The following is a 20,818-nucleotide window of genomic DNA, read 5'->3' as shown; positions in this document are numbered from 1 at the left end:
AAGGTAACCCCTGTCTTTTCAATCATCTGGGGGTACTTTTTAATACTGTGCACAAGCCCCACCTTATGCCAATGAAGCCTTAAGAAGTGATGCGAAGTAGGTGCTACATACTTGTAAAGGTTCCAGTTGAATACACACAAGAGGGACGAGACCCTTTCTCCGTATTTCTGCTTGAGTTTAAGGCTTACACTGTTCATTTCTGAGAGGTTTTGGTGTGCTTAAACCACACTCACCTTTTAGATTACAGGTCTAGGAGTTGAGACTTGTTTCAGAGAAATAACCAAATAATGCTTAATAGGTGGATGTAAAACACCACTGACTGAAAGTACATACACCATTATTTTTTTATCCTCTCCCGAGGACATTTTTCCATTTTGCTCAGGTAGAGTGTGAGGGAGAGAGGAAGAGAGAGAGAGAAACATCAATGTGAAAGGGACACATCTAGTGGCTGCCTCCCGCATGACCCAAACCGGGGCTGGGGACAAACCACAACTGAGGCATATGCCTTTAGTGGAAACCGAACCCAGGTCTCTCTGGACCGTAGGCCAACGCTCTAACCGCTGAGCCAAACCAGCCAGGGCTACACCATTTATAGAACTGAGGATGGGATTAAGGAGTGTGTTCCTGGCCTTTGAATGGATTAATGTATCCAGGTCAGCCTCAGAAAGTTCAGTGCCCACCAGGCTGGTGTGGCTCAGTGGATTGAGCGATGTTCCAAGGGCTGAAAAGGTCCCAGTTTGATTCCCCCTCAGGGAGGGTTTTGGGCTTGATGGTGGGGGCGGTGCAGTGTTTCTCTATCAATGGTTTTCTTTCTTCCCAAAAATCAATAAAAGCATTTTTTTTTTTTTTAATTTAATACCCAGTGTGTTCTGCGGTCATTTTTTTCCACCCACTCCTTGCATGAAGACTTGGAAGATCTAATACCAGGAGACTAAATTTCACAGAAAACCTAGATTTCCTAACATGGGCTCTTGAATTCACTACATTTGCACCATTCCCTATTGCACCCCCCTACCCCCAAGTGTTTATATGTCAAGTTTTTCTTAAGCTCTGCCTTTCCCCTACATCTCACCTACTAAGGTCCCTGACCTAGAATGGCTAAAATACTGGTTTTGAAACTTTTGGTGATACACCAATTGCTACAGCCCAGCACCATCAGCGTTTGCTTAAGTACTGTTCTAATTAGATGGTTATAAATTGAATGAAGGAATTTGCTATGAAAATAAAGCTGCTAATATAGCCCTGAAAGCTATACAAACTACAATATTTTAAATTGTGTAATTTAAACAATGTAAGTTAACGGGAAAAAGGTCAAATGACAATTTTAATAGACTTTAAAACAGTGTACAAGTATAAAACACTGGTTTTGTATTTCAAAAGTTGGAGGAAGATATCCAGTCATCAAACAGTCTACAAAACATATGCCAGTAGATTACATAAAAGACTATGTACAATATAAAAAGAGCTGAAAACAGTCTTCACTGTAAAAATAATTTAAAACAAATTTTTCAATTTAAAATATCATCTATAGCACAAACACATCATGCAAATGAAAAACTAAATATACTTATACTGCATTCTTTAGTATAGCCAAATAGATTGAGATTGAGACATCTTTTAGGTAGGGAAGTGGCCATTCAAAAAATTTTTCCTCTGGCAGTAATGGTCCTAGCTGGGTATTTTATGCTTAAAGAACAGCTGTATTTCAAACCCTTTTTAAAAAACGAATAAATACCAAAGTAACATAAGAATACTTAATAATTTGGGAGTAATGTTGCAAAAAGTCTGGAAAATAAATGTTTTGTGTGCAATTTTAAAAAGTGTGAACTTTTTTGAAAGGCTAGAAGCTTCTGTAGCTGAGAAAGTTGATCTCTAGTTTTAAGGCAGGCTAAGCTCTTAAATAAAGACACAATAGGGATTCATTTCATTAATTATTCTGCTATTATAAGTTACATCATGTTCATCTCCATAGTACTAGGCTAGCAGTTTGGTGTTTATTACACCAAATACTCCCAACAGGAGACATGTACTTACTGGCTGAGTTATATATAATTAATATTTTATTACTTTGGAACCGTAATCAGGGACCTGTCACTCTCATCTGTGGAAATGAAAAGCAACAGTCCATAATATTACACTCTCCCCAAAGTACCATTATTATAGATCATAAAGGCTTTTGCATATTCACATCTTAGCAGTTTAATACTTGTGAGAAAGGATCAATGTAAGCTCTACCACAGTGATAGGTATTTAAACAACAATGGCAAATATTCTCAAAACTAAGGGGGACCCAGGCAGGCACTATTGTTTCTAAAGCAACTGAAACATTTCCAAAGCATTTATTTGTTTTACAGGTTAGTTTCATGAGCCAATATAGACATTTCTACATGTCCACAGGAAGTACAAAAGCCATTTTCATTTGAACAATACAATAATCCAGAAACTCTTAGCACCAAGTCTTACTTTAAAAAGCAAAGACAACCGAGTGCTATCCCACATATTGTTAACCTACTCACACTGCATGTCATGAGATTTTTAAAAAGTTAGCTGCCATAAGTTTTGGAAAATGCCAGTGTTTAAAAATAGGTAATTGTGCTAATAATCAAAAGTTTAGCAGAACAGAGATTTGAGGATTTCAAACCATTCAATGTTACAAAGAAATTGAATGAAAATGAAAATACCATTCTTTGGTCTAGATAAGCTGTTCCCTTTACATTAATTTAACATTCCAATGGCTTTTTGAAAACTTTAAAATGTTGAAACTCAACTAGGCAAAATGTATAAACAAAAATTATATATACATATGGATGTATCATACAAATGAACCTTTTAAAGAAAATCTTAACCAAGAGCAGATTAAAGATACTTAGTACCTTTCTTTAAAAAAAAAAAAAAGTTAGTGTTGAGTGTGCAAGTACAGAAATAAAGAAGTTAAAATTACCCATGGGGGGGAAAAATCTATTTCACCAGTCTATAAATATTACATCTTTCTGGTTTCCTTTGTTCTATCGTGTTCACAAGTAAACATTCATTTTGACATGCTAAAGTTCCTAATGCTGGTGGAACAATTCCTGTACCTGGACAATAATTACATTATGATCTGTTTGATGGATAGTTAATGTCTGTTGTTTCCTGTTTCAGAGATATAGTTTCATTAACTACCTCTTGACCACCTCCATCAGCTCCAAATTCAGTTCCTCCAGCTCTCTCATTAATATCAGCATCATCTTCCAAACCATTGTAAAATTCTTCAATCTCACTTTCATCCTCCATGGGTTCTTCTAAGCTTGGACTCTGGCATGTTCCACTATCACTATTACTGCCACAAGAACTAGAGGATAAGACATCATCTTCAGAGTCTGAATATACCTCAGCACCATGGAAAATATAACGATTTGGTGGTAAAAACAGATATTGATTACCTGAAATATAGTAATAGAAGAAGAGAAATAAGTTATTTCCAGTTTTGTAAGACTAACTTGGTCTGATTGGGCAGAGAGAAATAAGTTATTTCCAGTTTTGTAAGACTAACTTGGTCTGATTGGGCAGCCTGGAATAAGTGTAGGTTCCAGCTCTGCCTTTTACCTGAGTATCATTAATAGAGGCTATTACTACTTGAGCGATTTTCAAAAACAAGCTATAGACTCAATAGTGGTAGTTTTGCTATTCACCAGAGCTTTGTAAACTTGGGCAGTTATCTCTCTGCCTCAATTTCTTAATCTGGAAAAAAATTGTTTTAGCAACCCTATGAAGTAAATTATGAAACAGAATGTAGAGAACCATGTTCAAGAAAGGTTACTTAACCAACTCCTTTGGACAGATCTGATTCGATGAAATCAAGTATCCAGCCTAGCCTACATCAGATACCTAATTTATATTCATTGAATATAACTTCTCTAAGGCATAGATGCTTTCAAAGGGTCTTTATTAAACATTTTCATTTACCTTTGCCTATCATAAACCTAAAAGTAGTCTGTCAGTATGGCTTCACCACCTATTCAAAGTAGTCTGTAGACACTGCCATCACTTGAATTTGTTACAAATTTAGACTCTCAGGTCCCACACTTCCCACCTACTAAATCTATATGAGTCCTAGTACACACTAAAGTGTGAAAGAGAAGCACTGATCTAGCAATGGATTTTAACCTTTCTTTGTTAACTCCTTCCCAAGTTTACTTTCACAGTATGAAGTCTGACCTATGGTAAGAAGAGTTCCCTCTCCCCTCTAAGCCATGGACCCAGGTCAAGAAAACCTCTTATAAGACGTTCTACTCTTGCCCTGACCGGTTTGGCTCAGCGGTTAGAGCGTTGGCCTGCAGTCTGGAGAGACCTGGGTTCAGTTCCCGCTAAGGGCATGTACCTCAGTTGCAGTTTGTCCCCGGCCCTGGTTGGGTCGTGTGGGTGGCAACCACTCGATGTGTCCCTTTCATGTCGATGTTTCTCTCTCCCTCCCACTCTATCTGAAAAAAATACTGAAAAAATGTCCTCGGGTGAGGAGTAAAACAAAATTCAGAAGTAGCTTCTAATGTCTACTTTCACACATGATAAATGTTATACTACACATCCCCCCAGATTCACAAAAGCCTGACTATTGCCTAAATGATCTGTAGTGATGTGCCATCTGCTAAGCATACCTTAGTTTCTCTTTAAAATGGCCTTCACACTTTTTTATACCCCATCATGACCCAGTTCTCACACTGAAACAACTTCATCATGACAATCCCAAAAAGAAGCCATGAAACTGATTTCACAATCTCCTAATAGATCACAAATCACAATGTAAAAACCACTTATTTTCTTCTGTTTCAGAATAACACAGTACTCTTCAGTCTTCTAAGCGAGTAGTATTCATTTCCAGGATCAGGGAGGGAGTCAAGTACTTGTATTATAGTTGCTGACAGACAACCCCATCTGGCATTTCTTAAGAGGGACATCTCTGAGTCACACCCATCAGTCTTTTAAGGGGTCCCAGGTCCCAGCACATGGTTGTGCTGCACTTTGCCTTTCTATAGTTTTGGTCCATGCTTCTAAAAAATGCTTTATTCTGCTCTGGGTTCCCAAAAGAACTGTATAATCTACTTCACAGCTCAAGTATCCTATATCTGTTTGGTTTTGCCCTCTTCTTGGCAACCATCAAGACAGATTAAGTTAGTTTACCTCATATATGTGGGTCGGCTTCCTTTCAACTTTGACCTCACAACATAAATAGTGGCAAACTAAAATGGGTGCGTCAAGTCAGTTGGTTATTTGGTTTTAACAGCTACAATTTTACCCTCTTCAGTTATCTTTCTAAATTCTCACGATGCTGTGAAGTATGTGCTATTTTATTTCCATTTTACTGATTAAGAAAGTTGAGAAAGCAAGTAACTGCCCAAGGTATATCTGACACAACTCGAATCTAATTCCAGAGCCTGTACCTTTAAGGATAAATTAGTAGAGTAAAACCAAAGTATAATGCCAAAGAGACAGCTCCAGGTTTAACCTTTGTTTACTGGGGCAAAGAAGTTTGTATGTTTGACCGACCCATCAAAAAGATATTCAAAGAAAACCCCTAGTGCAAAGTCTTCCAGTACATGTGCAGACTTTGTATATGTAGAGATTTATATTACCCGACTAAATCAATGGCCATTTTTCTACTTCTGACTCCTACCACATTTGTAAACATAAGCATTCTTTTATGCTTTCTCTAGTTTCCCCTGGGAAAACTTCCCCTACTTTTAATTCTACTTACTGTTCAAGTCCCAAGGTGTTTTTTAGAAAGCCTTCTATAACCTAATCCCTCCAAGTGGATCTACTTTTACACATCACCTATTTTTTTATCACCTCTATTTTTAAATTATACAAAAACATCAATAGATTGATCATTGTGTTCCCATAACTTGCTAATTCAACTGAACTAAAATTCATTTACAACAAATGATCAGAACATTTAATACATTTGTCTTAGGGTAAATGGAATGGGACTTAACGGTTTAAGTTGTACAAGACTGCTTCTCTAAGTCTGTTTCTTACATTGATTTAATTAGGACTTTTTCTTCAAATGTTATTTGGACTTAAACACTGATTTCCAAAAAGTAGAAAATGATTTTACCTATGTTACTACTAACTGGTAAAGACTTTCCATGTGGCAAAAGGGGAGATGCTATTCCTTATAATTAATGGAGAAGAATCAGAAATTTTCTAGATCTGAGACAACATAGCATAGTGGTTCAAGGGCAGGCTCTGGGAATATGTCTGAAATCCAATTTTGGTTCTTCCAAATCTTAGCTGTTACCTTGCATGGGGTATTTAATCTCTATGGTCCTCAGATTTCCTACCTGTGGCAGAGATGTAATAATAGTTCCTACCACATGAAATTAAAATCAGATAATGTATGTAAAACAGCTGACCCACAGTAAGCACTAAATCTTAGTCATCATTTCTACCCACTAAATCTCTCACCAGACAATGGCAGGGCACTCAATATTTCCCGATTTTCCTCTCGATTTAATGCTAACCTTCTTATTCCCTAGACGAGAGTAACACAAGGTACCTTAGTACTTCAAAGACACTTTCTTTCCCACACTGTGTAAGATACCACTGTTTATCTTTCTCTAGCTTGACTACTCAACTTTGTAATGATACATTTAGCTGCATAAAACTACCCTATCAACAAATCTGCCAAAGTTGCTTATTTCTTGCAAGTATTTTCTTTCAATAATTATACCTTCCAAAATAGTTTCTTACCATCAAGCCGTTTACTAATCTGCTCCTTTGCGAGCTTGGCTGGCCAGCACTTTCTCACTGTTTCAGCTACTGAAGTTCTGTCATTTTTCTCCCCAGTATTGGAGCCAATGTTCTTCAAATCCGGACTCTCCAACTGTTCATTAACACTTTCAGTGCTCCTAGTAGAAGTCTGTACTGCCTGTGATTTTTCTTCCATACAATCTTTTGATTCAGACACATCTGGATCATCGTTACTCTTTGTTGCATGGTCTAAAAGTGTAATAATCACTGAAGAATCTGGTGGCGAAGTTCTTTCTGGTGAACTTGAGCCTTCTGAAATATTAAGAGGGGTGGGTGGCAACTCTGACAAATGAGCTGACTCTTTATGTGTTCGTGGAGGTTTTTCAGTAATTTCTGAAAGCTTTACAGGGTTGCAGCAAAGTTTGGCATATTCACCACCTAACCTATGACACAATTCATTAATTATGACATCACAGTCTCCAAGAAGCTCCACATCAAAATGCAGATGAGGCAAAGGTTCCCTATTAATTAATATCTGAGGCACTTCATGGGGTATGGAACCTAAAAATAGGGTGAAAAATAAAGAGTTAGAAAAAGGGGAGGAGGTAAGTAAGCTAATCAAACCATAACAAATGCACTACGCAAAAATCTAACATGCTCCCAATACCAAAAAGAAAACTGGCCACTAGTACTTAACCAAGCCATTAACATTTCATCAAGCTATCAAGGAAACAGATGAGCAGTTAAGACCCTTTCATAAAATTTCAGGTTCTGCTTCTGTCACCTGGTTAGCTCTGAGCACTCTTCTTAAGACTTTTTTACTCTATACCTCAATTTCTTTGTATAATGGGAATAACAGTACTTTCCCACAAAGTTGAAGTAAGGATTAAATGAGTTAAATATTTCAAGTGCATAGAAGAGTTCCTGGAACATAGCAAGTGATAATAGCTCCTGATATAGTGCTAGGACTTCTGGTCCAGATGGCAGAGTATATAAACACTGAGCTCGCCTCTTCCCACAATCACATCAAAATTATAACTGAATTATAGAACAACCATCACTGAGAACCACCTGAAGACTAGCTTAACAGAATTCCCATAACTAAGGATATAAAGAAGCCACATCGAGACTTGTAGGAGGGGCAGGAACTTAGAACAGGAAAATCCCACACCCACAGGAGGGATATCTTGGCTGCTACGGTCCCCCCTGAGGAGCAGGTGGTCCCAGCCTCACATCATGCTACATAGCCCTCGGCACCAGTGCCAGAAGAGGAGCAAGGATCTGAGAGTAACAAAAGCTGTGAGACACAGAAGTGCTGCTCTTAAAGGACCTTGTACTCTAAGCTCCAGCAGAGGGAGCAGCTTGAAAAATGCCAGGGACAGCCCAGCCAGTGTGGCTCAGTGGTTGAGCATCGACCCATGCACCAGGAGGTCCCCGGTTTGATTCCCAGTTAGAGTACATGCCCAGGTTGTGGACCTGATCCCCAGTGCGGGATATGCAGGAGGTGACCAATCCATGTTCTCTCTCACTGATGTTTTTTTCTCTCTCTCCCCTGCCTCCCCTTCCTCTCTCTCTAAAAATCAATTTAAAAACAGTTAGCCCTGGCTGGTTTTGCACAGTGGTTATTAGAGCATTGGCCCGTGGAACAGAGTCGCGGGTTCAATTCCAGTCAAGGGCATGTACCTCGGATGCAGTTTGACCCCGGCCCTAGTCAGAGTCAAGCGGGAGGCAACCAATGGATGTCTCTCTTACATCAGTGTTTCTCTCTCTCCCTCTACCCCTCCCTCCCACTCTATCTGAAAATCAATGAAAAAATCCTCAGGTGAGAATTTTTAAAAAATGTTTAAAAAGAAAAGAAAAAAATGCCAGAGACATATGGGGAGGAATTAAATTGACTTACTTCAGGGTGAGAGCTGGAGGGACAGGGATAGCGGTCAATTTCTCTGGGGATGGAAGTGCTAGCAGGCACCATTTTTCCACTGTTGAACTCACCTACCACCAGCCCAGGGCAGGCCTATGCCAAATCTGTGCTCGCCATTAACTTTACACTGTTCACCTGGCCCTGGTGATTCCAAGACTCAGCTCCACTCAAGTCCCTTGCCTGGCCAAAGCCTCTCCAACTCACTCCTCCATACAAAGGGCCTGCCTCAGCTGGTGCTACAGACTCTCTCAAAGGTCCGAAAACCCCGCACAATGCAGCAGGTGGCCTTAGCAGCACTGTAGCTCCTGCCAAGCAGCCCCAAGCCCAGCACAAGTGCAACTAGTCTCAACTTGCATTCTAACTCCCATTAGGTGGCTGCAGGCCTGGCTAAATGGTGGCCAGTGTTTGTAACATACCTCCAACTAAGTGGCCACAAGCCTAACACAAATGGTAGCTGTGCCCATCTCACCATAGTGCCCACCAAAGGGTGCCAAGACTGGCACAACTGGCAGCCAGCCTTGCTTCATAGCATAGCCTCTTCCAAGCACTCTCCAAGCCCAGCACAAGAGGCAACCAGTCACAAATTACATTGTAGCTCTACCAAGCTGCTCCAAGACCAACACAGGTTCCAGGTAACCTTGGCCTGCACTGTAGTTCCTCCCAAGAGGCTCCAGACTCAACACACCTAAGTGGGCGGCTTCAGACCACAGAGCCCACCCAACCAGTTCCACAACTGATACACTCACTGGCTCCAGAACAATGCTAAATACAGTGACTCAGGCTCCATGGGGTCAGCCCCAAACAACAGCTTATCCACTGTTGCAGTCAGCCTGAGGGTCAACCCCACCCACTAACCTACCAGCAGCAATCAAGGCCCAACAACAGAGGAAACATATAACCCACACAGGAGACACCCCTAGAGCACCCTTCCCAGGTGACCAAGTAGACTGTTACTGGGCTCCACAGGACACCTACAGAAGGCCACTCTGTCAGGTCTGGGAGCCCTGGCCGGTTTGGCTCAGCAGTTAGAGCATCGGCCTGCAGACCGGAGAGACCCGGGTTCAGTTCCCACTAAGGGCACGTACCTCGGTTGCAGTTTGTCCCCGGCCCTGGTTGGGTTGTGTGGGTGGCAACCACTCGATGTGTCTCCCTCATGTCGATGTTTCTCTCACTGTTCTTAGTTGGAGGTATGTTACAAACACTGGCCACCATTTAGCCAGGCCTGCAGCCACCTAATGGGAGTTAGAATGCAAGTTGAGACTAGTTGCACTTGTGCTGGGCTTGGGGCTGCTTGGCAGGAGCTACAGTGCTGCTAAGGCCACCTGCTGCATTGTGCGGGGTTTTCGGACCTTTGAGAGAGTCTGTAGCACCAGCTGAGGCAGGCCCTTTGTATGGAGGAGTGAGTTGGAGAGGCTTTGGCCAGGCAAGGGACTTGAGTGGAGCTGAGTCTTGGAATCACCAGGGCCAGGTGAACAGTGTAAAGTTAATGGCGAGCACAGATTTGGCATAGGTCTCTCTCTCCCTCCCGCTCTATCTGAAGATAAATGCAAAAAATGTCCTCGTGTAAGGATAAAAAAAAAAAAGCCTGGGAGCTGCAGCAGATCTAACTAATACATAGAAACAAAAAGAGTCAGCCAAAATAAGCAGAGAAACAATGAAACAATTCCCGATGAAAGAACAAGACAAAATTCCAAAAAGAACTAAACGAAATAGAGACAAATAATCTACCACATAAATTCAAAACACTGGTTATAAGACTGCTGAATGAACTTGGGAAAACAGATGAACTTAGTGAGAGCTTCAACAAAGGAGAGAGAAAACATAAAAAGACCCAATCAAAACTGAAGAATAACTGCAATGAAGAATATACTAGACAGAATCAACATCAGATTCGATGCATCAGAGAATCAAATTAGTGATCTGGAAAACAAAGCAACGAAAAACACCCACTGTAACAGCAAAAAAAAAAAAAAAAGTTTTAATGAAGATAACCCTGGCCAGTTTGGCTCACCGGTTAGAGCATCGGCCCATGGACTGAAGGGTCATAGGTTCAATTCCCAATCAAGGGCACGTACCAGGGTTGCAGGTTTCATTCCAGCCCAGTTGGTTCATGCAGGAGGCAACCAATCAATGTGTCTCTCATATCAATACTTCCTTCTCTGTCTCTCTCAACTCTAGCTCAAAAAAAAAAAAAAAAAAAAAAATCAATGAAAAAATATCCTCAGGTGAGGATTAAAAAAAGAGGATATGCCCTGGCCAGTTTTGCTCAGCGGTTAGAGCATCAGCCTGTGCACCAGACAGTCCCAGGTTTGGTTCCCGCTAAGGGCATGTAACTTGGTTGCGGTTCGTCCCCGGCCCTGGTTGGGGTCGTGTGGGTGGCAGCCAGTCAATGTTTCTCTCTCTCTTCCTCCCTCTCTCCCTCCTGCTCTATCTGAAGATAAATGCACATGTCCTCGGGTGAGGATTAAAAAAAAAAAAAAAAGAGAGAATAGTTTAAGAGGCCTCTGGGACAGCATCAAGGATACCAACATTTGCACCATAGGGGTCCCAAACAGAGAAGATGGGGCAAGGGATGGAAAACCTATTTGAAAAAATAGTGACTAAAAACTTCCCTAACCTGGGGAAAAAACAACTAGACATACAAGTCCAAGATTCCAGAGAGTCCCAAACAAGATGAACCCAAAGAGGCCCATACCAAGACACATCAAAATGAAAATGCCAAAGGTTAAAGACAAAGAATCTTAACAGCAGCAAGAGAAAAGCAGTTAGTTACCTACCAGGAAGTTTTCATAAGACTGTCAGCTTATTTCTCAATGGAAACTATGTAGGGCAGAAGGGATTGGCAAATAATATTCAAAGTGATGCAAAGCAAGTGATGCAAAGCAAGAACCTACAACCAAGAGTATTCTACCCAGCAAGGCTATCATTTAGAATCAAAGGAAAATAAAGAGTTTACCAGGCAACAAAAAAATTAAGGAGTTCATCACCACCCACCAGTATTACAAAAAATGTAAAAGGGACTTCTTGGGTAGAAAAAATAAGAAATATGAATAAGAAAAGACAAGGGAAAAAAATCTCACTGCCAAAGGCAAACACATATAAAAGCAGTGGATTGCCCTGGTCAGTGTGGCTCAGTTGGTTGGAGTGTTGTCTAGAGTAACAAAAGGCCGAGGGTTCATTTCATGGTCAGGGCAAATACCTAGGATGTGGGTCTGATCCCAGTCCGGGTGTGTGCAGGAGTCAGCTAATCCATTTTTTCTCTCTCACATCAGTGTGTGTGTGTCTCTCTCTCCACCCACCCTTCCCACTTCCCTCCCTTCCACTCTCTCTAAAAAAAATTAATGGAAAAAATATCCCGGGTTGAGGCTTAACAACAAATAAAAAAAAGTCTCTGCCTTACCTTTAAGGAGAAAAAGATAACTCAAAAATAAAGGAACTAATACATTAAATTTCCATGTCTTATTAAATTACAAATTGTCCTATATTCTCATTTAATAGAATTTCATAGTTACTTAGGGAAGACAGTTATATTGTTAAAAGTGACTGACTACACATAGGGTAGAAAAAAGATGCAGAATTAGAGTCTAAATCCTCGTTTCTTCCAGCTGTTTACCCTAGCTGTCTACTCTGTTTACTTTGGAACTTCAATTGTATTTGAGCATTTTTATACACACAAACACCTTTATGGATAATGTACAATAGTTACACTACATATCCAATGGTTATGACAAGGTATGACTGCTATTCTTACAAAAACATGCCAATCATTTTGCATCTATCTTCAGATAGAGTGGGAGAGAGACGGGGGGAAGAGAGAGACACATCGACTGGTTGCCACCCACATGACCCCAACCAGGGCGGGGACAAACTGCAACCAAAGTACATGCCCTTAGCGGGAACTGAACCCGGGACTCTGTGGTCCACAGACTGCCACTCTAACCGCTGAGCCAAACCAGCCAGAGCCATGCCAATCATTTTGAATCCCCAAATTATATCTAACATAATACATTATACTTCTATCAAGCTACAAATTTTAACTTAGTTTTCATTGAGCTGTTTCCCTTTGTGTTAATTTTTCATATACATGAGAATCTGACATTATTTCTGTTTGGACATCCCTCTTCCCTCTACACCCCACCAACAAGTCAAATGAACCAATCTTCATGAACAAGAATGTTGCCTAAAAGTTTGGCTCTTGCCCTGGCCGGTTTTTCTCAGTGGTCAGAGCATCGGCCTGTGGACCAGAGTAATGGGTTTGATTCCAGCCAAGGGCATGTACCTCAGTTGCAGTTCATCCCTGGCCCTGGTTGGGGTCATGCGGGAGGCAACCAATCAATGTGTCACTATCACATCACTGTTTCTCTCTCTCTCTCCCCCACCTCCCACTCTATTTGAAGATATTGGAGAAAATAACCTTGGGTGAGGATTAAAAAAAAAAGGTTCGCCCTGGCCAATTTGGCTCAGCGGTTGAACGTCGGCCTGCAGACAAGAGAGTCTGGGTTCGGTTCCCGCTAGGGGCATATACCACCAAAAAAAAAAAAAAAAAAGGTTGGCTCTTCATCACTCTTTAACCAGAAACAGAGTAAGATCATTGGGGTAGACTGTACTGTACAGACTCACAACCCACCGCAATATATGTGGAAATTGTCTCTAAAAATCATCACCAACTTACTTGGAATTAGTGCTACTGGTCTTACTTTCAGGGAAGACCCAATAACAATGAGGAGATCAACTTCATCTTTGTCATACTTCATGGCTCTATGAAACTGTTCTGGTAAATTTTCACCAAAAAAGACAATCTCTGGTTTCATAATAGCAAGTGGTTCATCAGCTGGGCACCTAGGACATCGAGGAACCACCTGCATGTTTCAGGATTTTGGTTGAGGTGGGGAAGAGAAGGGAAAGCCCAAGTTAGAAATAGTCAATGTTTCCATACTTCCTAAGAATTTATTTTAAAATCATCAAAGAAAACAGAAAAGTTGTGGATGAATAGCAGGGAAACTGGATACAACCTAAACATCAATGTCAATTGTCACTGATCATTTATTAACATAGAATGAAATACAATGTTACTATTAACTGTGTACGCTATTATACATCTGTACAAACCTACATTTGATATTCAAGGGTTCACTGTATATTAAAAGGAAAGACAAGCATGTGTATATATGTACACACATGTACAAATCATAAACACACACACACACTCACACAGATTTAAGTTTGGCCCTGGCCGGTTTGGCTCAGTGGGTAGTGTGTCGGCCTGTGGACCACAGGATTGTGGGTTGGATTCCAGGTCATGTACCTGGGTTGCAGGCTGGATCCCCAGCCCTGGTCAGGGACGTGTGGGTGGCAACCAATCAATGTGTCTCTCTCACATTGATGTTTTCCTCTCCCTCTCCCCGCTTCCTTCTCTTTCTCCCTCCCTCCCTCTCATTCTTTCTAAAAATCAATGGGAAAAAATGCTTGGGTGAAGATAAAAAAACAAACAAATAATTTTTTTAAATCTGCCCCCAGCCCTCCACTCTTATCTAAAAATCAATGGAAAAATATCCTCAGGTGAGGATTAACAACAACAAAAATAATAATAATAATTTTGTAAGATACAATGCTTCTGCCCTGGCCTAGTAGCTCAGTTGGTTAGAGAGTCGTCCTGATAATACCAAGGTTGTGGGTTCAATCACAAGTCAGGGCACATACAAGAATGAACCAATGAATGCATAAATAAGTGGAACAAAAAATCAATGTCTCTCTCTCTCTAAAAATCAACAAATAAAAATACAAGGATTCCATTTATATATACCTATCCTCCTCATAATTATACATGGTTATATATGCAGGTAAGTGAATAGAATTTATTTCTGGATAGTTTTTATTTATTTAAATATTTTCTCTTTATTGATTTTAGAAAGAAAGGGAGATGAAGAGAGAGCTAGAAACATCAATGAGAGAGAACACTGACTGGCTGCCTCCTGCATGCACCCCCACTGGGGATCTGGCCCACAACCTGGGCATGTGCCTTGACCGGGAATCGAACCAGTGACCTCTTGGTGCATGGGTTGAGGCTCAACCACTGAGCCATACTGGCCGGGCTATTTCTGGATAGTTTTTATTCTTTTTTAATTCTCACCCGAGGACATTTTTCCATTTTTTGTTCAGGTAGAGTGGGAGGGAGAGAGAGGTAGAGAGAGAGAAACATCGACGTGAAAGGGACACATCAAGTGGCTGCCACCCGCACGACCCATCCAGGGTCGGGGACAAACTGCAACTGAGGTACACGCCCTTAGCGGGAACGAACCTGGGTCTCTCTGGACCACAGGCTGACGCTCTAACCGCTGAGCCAAACCGGCCAGGGCTATTTTCTTGTATTATTTTGTAAGTGAGCATTCATAAAATACCTTTTACAATAATATTTTAAATGTTTTAAAGAATTACCACCCTCATCTGTAACAAAAATGAATTTAAAAAAAAAATTACCATCCTCATTTAAGATTCTGAATCTGACAGGCACTAAAAAGGGAGAGTAAGGAGAAAAACCAATATAGCAATACCTCACTAATGATCTGGGGTTGGTTTGTTTTTTTAATCCTCACCCGAGGATATTTTTCCATGGATTTTTTTAGAGTCTAAGGGAGGAAGGGAGGGAGAGAGACATCGATGTGAAAGATCACATCAACTGGTTGCCTCCTGCATGACCCCAACTGGGGGTGGGCATCAAACCTGCAACCCAGGTACACGCCCTTGACTAGAAATCGAACCCACGACACTTCAGTCTGCGAGCCAACACTCTAACCACTGAGCAAAACCAGCCAGGGTTGATCTCGGTTTGTATTTTAGTCTTTGATATTAAGGAGCCAATTTCATCATTTAGAGACATTATGGACCAATGTTTTCAACTTAAGGTACTGAAAAATTCTCGTGTATTTCACCAGAATTCCCAGTGGTAACACTCTTAGTACTCTCTTCTGAGACCTTTCTATTCCACATGAATACTTTCAGTAAAAAAAAAAAAAAGTTTGGGAGGCAAAAGAAAAAACAGATTAAAGACATGCACAATTCCTAAAATATAGGTGATAAATTAATTACCTGATTAAAAATATCTCCTCGTACAGCTTCACAGTCAACTTTGTATTTACAAATCAAGCAAGACGCTGTTGCAAAGGAACCTAAAAACAATCAACATGTATGTTTTATTAAAGAAATGTTTCTATTTATTAAACATACCACAAAGGTTAGAATAAATTTTAAAAGATTCTAAGGGAGAATCTAGGGAGATGAATAATTAAAATACTTCTATAATAAATAAGGGAGAGAATCCAACCCTCAATTGCTGAGATGCTAATACAATGACGACTCCCCTAAAGCGACTACTCTTTTCAACACAATAAACCAATTCTTCCAGAGCTAATACTCTACATATTGGAAGGATACAATTGCACAGTATTGCCTTAGCTTAATTAATAGTAGTTTTACAAATAGTTTAGATACATAATGTTCTGTTCATTCTTGTTCTACTACTACTAAGAATCCTATTCTAAATCCTGTTCATCTGAGCTACCCAGTTCCTTTAGTTTCATAATCTAAAGATGTCATTTTTTTATACATAGCTAATATTCCTTTTGTAATAAAAAAGGTTACTTAAAAGAATTTAATGGAATGCAAGTGCTATGTTGTTTGAAATCCAAAAACACACTGATTTCTGATGTTTTGTACAATTAAGAGTCAAGGCCAATACTTCCGGTTTCATGTGTTTTACATTCTACTCTTATTTTATCTACAATTGATCAGAAAACATGAGTAAATAATAAAGCTCAATCTCCATTCCTGAATGGCAGTCTACTTTCTAACCCTGTTTTTCTCTAGAAAACATAACTAAATAACAGAAAGAAAATCTGAAGATTACTAACCATGACACTGAATTATCCTTTGGATTCCTGCAACCTGTTCCAGTGTATCTATGTTCTGAGTATAGTTTCGAAGTAGTTTTCCTTCCTTATCTGACAATGCTATGAATTTGTGACAGAGAGATGGTTGGAATTGTCCAGGATATATTTCCTATATAATGCAAAAGGTAGAAAAAAAGATTACATTTAAGAAACAAGTATAACAGATGTCATATATTTAGGTTTAACGAAAAAACAAACAAAACCCTACCAATGATAATCCCCCATGTATAAATACTTAAAAAAAACTACATGAGCATCTCAAAGCATCTAGATGGGTGCAACACACCTACAAAAGGACTGTTGCTGTAATATGTATAAAACTCAGCAATTAGTGAATGTGGCCCCTTGAAGAAAAGGATAAAGTTGACCCATAAACATCTCTAATAAATGTTAACAGTTATTTTAATAAAAGTCAGAAGAAATACACACCTTAGGACATATCTAACTTTTGTTGGCTGCAAATTCAGTTGTTGTTTTTTAAAGGAGAAAGGGAAATAGTTTAAACTGAAATTAAAGATATCAAAGGTATGGTGACTTCTTTTTTAAAACGGTACTATCAACATAATATTAAAAATTTTTGATTCATCATTCATTATAAATATCAACCTGTTGGAAGTTTAATGCTAAAGTTTTAATTCCTTACCAAAATTGTTTTCCTTCCACTGCACAGGCACATACTGGTATAGTATAGAGTTGCTCATGAATGCTGAGTTGCTGGATTTTGTGTGTGTGTTTTTCCCCCCAAATAATGCTTCAATGCTGTTTCTTCTTTAAAAACAAAGAATTCAGATATACACATGGCAAAAAGATCAGAGAAAAAGTATCAATTTTGGTCCTCTCAACTTTTGACAGTGTTTTATATTTCATTTAGTAAGTGACTATGGCAAAGGAAGTTTCTTCTCTACTTTTTTCATTAAAGTAGTAGTGCTACCTACTTCCTTACCATTCATTACAGCCTCTAACCTATCACAATGCCAGCAAAAAACTAGACACAACCGTATGTCCATCAATAGAGGACCGGTTGTAGATATATGGTACCATCCATAATAGTGGAGTATGCAGCCATTGAAATTAATAAGGGAAGTTTAGAAGCACTGGCTTGGAAGATGGTTCATGACATACATGAAAAAAGCAAGTTAATCACTGGTGTGTTTTGTTTTTATTGTTTTGTTATTAAGCAAAAATGGAAATAATATGCACATGTATATAGGTATGTTCATATAAACATCAAGTCAGGAAAGATTCAAACAAGCTATAAACAGGTGGGGGAACTTTTACTTCTGCTATTATGTTAAAAAGTTTAATAAGATTATAGATGACTTTACGTTTAACCTATTTAATATTTTAAATTAAAAAATCTATCTACAGGTATACCTTTTAGGTAAAAATAATAAGCAAATCTCCTTATAACAACTATCACATACATGTCATATGGTGCTGAAAATCTGTTACACAAAAATTCAAAAATCTGCCTCATATTCAAATTTTTGTCATGGATTTCATGGACAACTCTGCAATGTAAGAAATAGACAAGGCACATATAGAAAAAAGTAACAAGTATGAAGAGCTTAATAAAGCTAATGTTTATTAAAAAATTAAAGTTAACTGTGTTCTAGACCATTAGGTAGAGTTATACTAACCACTATTTTAGGTCCAAGATGCTTTGTTCTAGTACATTCATATTTACATTTAGAGGATTAAACATCATAGTATTTTATTAAAGCTCCCTCTGTAAATAGCTGTGAGAGGGTTTCAACAAATATTAGAATATGTTAGGCAACAAATAAAATAACATCTAAAGTAGAAAGAAAACGGTATGCCAAACAAAACAAGAACGAATGACCTCCAGAATAGGGTCAGGGAGCAAGAGTACCAAGACTTCATGACTTCCCAATTCCTGAAATCAACTTTTGTGTGCCTTGTCCCTCATCCCCATTCCCTCTTTTATTTATTTATTTCCTTTATTGATTTGAAAGAGCGAGAACATCGATTGGCCACCTCCTGCATGTCCCCCACTGGGGATTTGGCCCACAACCTGGGCATGTGCCCTGACCGGGAATCAAACTGGCAACCTCTTGGTGCATGGGTCGACGCTCAACCACTGGGACACACCAGCCGGGCCCATTCCCTCTTTTAAAGGGAAAGGTAAAAAACACAAAAATATGTAGACACTAGATTCAGCTCTACACTTGTTTCCCTTCATGATCAAACCCTAACAGTTCAAGGTAGTTTAGTCCTTAAAATTACAAATCAGCCCTGGCCGGTTTGGTTCAGTGGTTGGAGCACCGGCCTGCGGTTTGGAGAGACCCGGGTTCAGTTCCTGCTAAGGGCACGTACCTTGGTTGCAGTTTGTCCTGGGCCCTGGATGGGTCGTGCGGGTGGCAGCCTCTCGATGTGTCTCTTTCACGTCGATGTTTCTCTCTCTCTCTCTCTCCCTCGCGCTTTATCTGAACAAAAAATGGAAAAATGTCCTCCGGTGAAGATAAAAAAAAATTACAAATCAACTTCTGTATTTGGGAATCATTTATAAAGCTCCTTTTTATTTTATAAGCCTAAATTTTATGTGTTAGAACCAAAGTGATTTGAATCTTAACTTTGTCTTTTTTCTTTCAAATATGCAGTGGACCATGTCTGAATCAGATTTAAATATGGTTTCAAACTAAGGAACATAATCTGAAATAATGAACAAAAATTACATTGGAAGTACTGTTTTAATAGAAACTATTCTAAGGCAGACCCTTCATGAAAAGTTGCTAAAAACCAAAAAGAGGCTGGGGATAAAACTTTCAGCTTGCCCAGCCAATATGGGTCAGGGATTGAGTGTCATCCCATGGACTGAGAGGTCCTGGTTCGATTCCAGGTCAGGGCACATGCCCAGATTGCAGGCTCAATTCCCAGTGGGGGGCATGCAGGAGGCAGCCAATTGTGTTTCTCTCTCACATCCGTGTTTCTCTCTCTAAAAAAATCAATAAAGACATATTTTTAAAAAATTCAGCTGAAGTATGGAGTAATTCTTCCATGTTGAAACTATGGCATGTTAACCCTGTTCTAAGGAAGACAGGCCATCCCAAATCTGAAAATCCTCAAGTCCTATTAAGGAGCCAATCATGTGGACTTACTGAGTCAATCTGTTATTGCCATAGGGATCCTCACAAATGAGAGAAAGCAGAGCTGGAACCAAAGGCTAAATCACTTGAAAAAGAACTGTTGTGCCGGGCTGGTGTGGCTCACTGGTTGAGCATCAACCCATGCACCAAGAGGTCGCTGGTTCTATTCCTGGTCAGGGCACATACCCAGGCTGTGGGACACATCCCCAGTGAGGGGCATGCAGGAGGCAGCCAATCGATGTTCTCTCTCATCGATATTGTTATTTCTCTCTCTCTCTCTCCCCCCTCCCCCACCCCTTCCTAGCTCTCTAAAATCAATAAAGAAAAAAAAAACCCATTGCTTCCATACAACTGTGTCCAGAAATGTGCCAAAAAACCCGTAACTAATTGTCCACAGCCAAGCAATGGGGTCCAAACTAAAACTGAACTACCTGCCATAGTGAGTTTTCATGCAGAAATAATGGCTCTCCTCCAGAAAAGCTCTCTGCTTGGTTTCTTCTAAACATTTCAAGCAATATGAATTAAGACCCCAAAGGCAGAAATGTTAACTGCAACCCCTTAGAAATGAAAGGACTCATCCAAGTTTGAGAAGCCACTATTTGCTAATATCCACCTCCTCCCACAGAGCAGAGGGAGGCAGTTAGGTAGAGTTGGTAAAAACCTAGAACCTAAAATCTCCATGCTGCCAAAAAGATCCCATCAATCCTGGTTAGGAAAATCCTCATAATCCCAAGTGTTTCATTCCACAAAACCACACTTGAACATAGTACTCAATATCTTACACCTAATCAGCATTTATAAACTAAATTTAGTCACCTGACACAGAAATTCAATTGCTTTCTATTTTGGTCTGGTTCCCTGAGGAACTCAAAGTGCAGCAAACTTTTCCCATCCAGGGTCACCAGATAGTAAATATTTAAGACTTCCATATGTTTTCTCTTGCAACCACTCAATCTTCCATTGTAGTGCAAAAGCAACACAGACAATAATATACAAATAAATGAGCATGGCTGTATTCCAATAAAACTTTATTTATGGTCACCAACATTAGAATTTTCATATAATGTTCATATGCCATGAAAAGCTATTCACTTTTTCCCTCCCATTTAAAAACCCTT

General features: G+C 39.7%; 1 protein-coding gene across 3 annotated transcripts in view; it reads right to left on the bottom strand.

Moving 5' to 3' along the window:
- Window positions 1-1,292: 1,292 nt before the first annotated feature.
- SIRT1 (sirtuin 1) overlaps window positions 1,293-20,818 on the bottom strand; it is a 34,789-nt gene continuing 15,263 nt past the window's right edge. Inside the window, exons 2-7 of one of the 3 annotated variants that reach the window (XM_036265214.1) lie at window positions 17,237-17,361; window positions 16,555-16,702; window positions 15,734-15,813; window positions 13,320-13,506; window positions 6,727-7,287; window positions 1,293-3,422 (exon numbers count right to left, since the gene is read on the bottom strand). In XM_036265214.1, coding sequence (XP_036121107.1) covers window positions 3,094-3,422; window positions 6,727-7,287; window positions 13,320-13,506; window positions 15,734-15,813; window positions 16,555-16,702; window positions 17,237-17,269 — 1,338 coding nt within the window. In that variant the 5' untranslated portion in view covers window positions 17,270-17,361 and the 3' untranslated portion in view covers window positions 1,293-3,093. The remainder of the gene's footprint in view (window positions 3,423-6,726; window positions 7,288-13,319; window positions 13,507-15,733; window positions 15,814-16,554; window positions 16,703-17,236; window positions 17,362-20,818) is intronic. The other 2 variants (XM_036265215.1, XM_036265212.1) reach the window with 2 other exon arrangements.

This window comes from Molossus molossus, unplaced genomic scaffold (assembly GCF_014108415.1).
Source record: "Molossus molossus isolate mMolMol1 unplaced genomic scaffold, mMolMol1.p scaffold_m16_p_17, whole genome shotgun sequence".
Lineage (NCBI taxonomy): Eukaryota > Metazoa > Chordata > Mammalia > Chiroptera > Molossidae > Molossus > Molossus molossus.
This window is presented reverse-complemented; position numbering and strand designations above follow the sequence as displayed.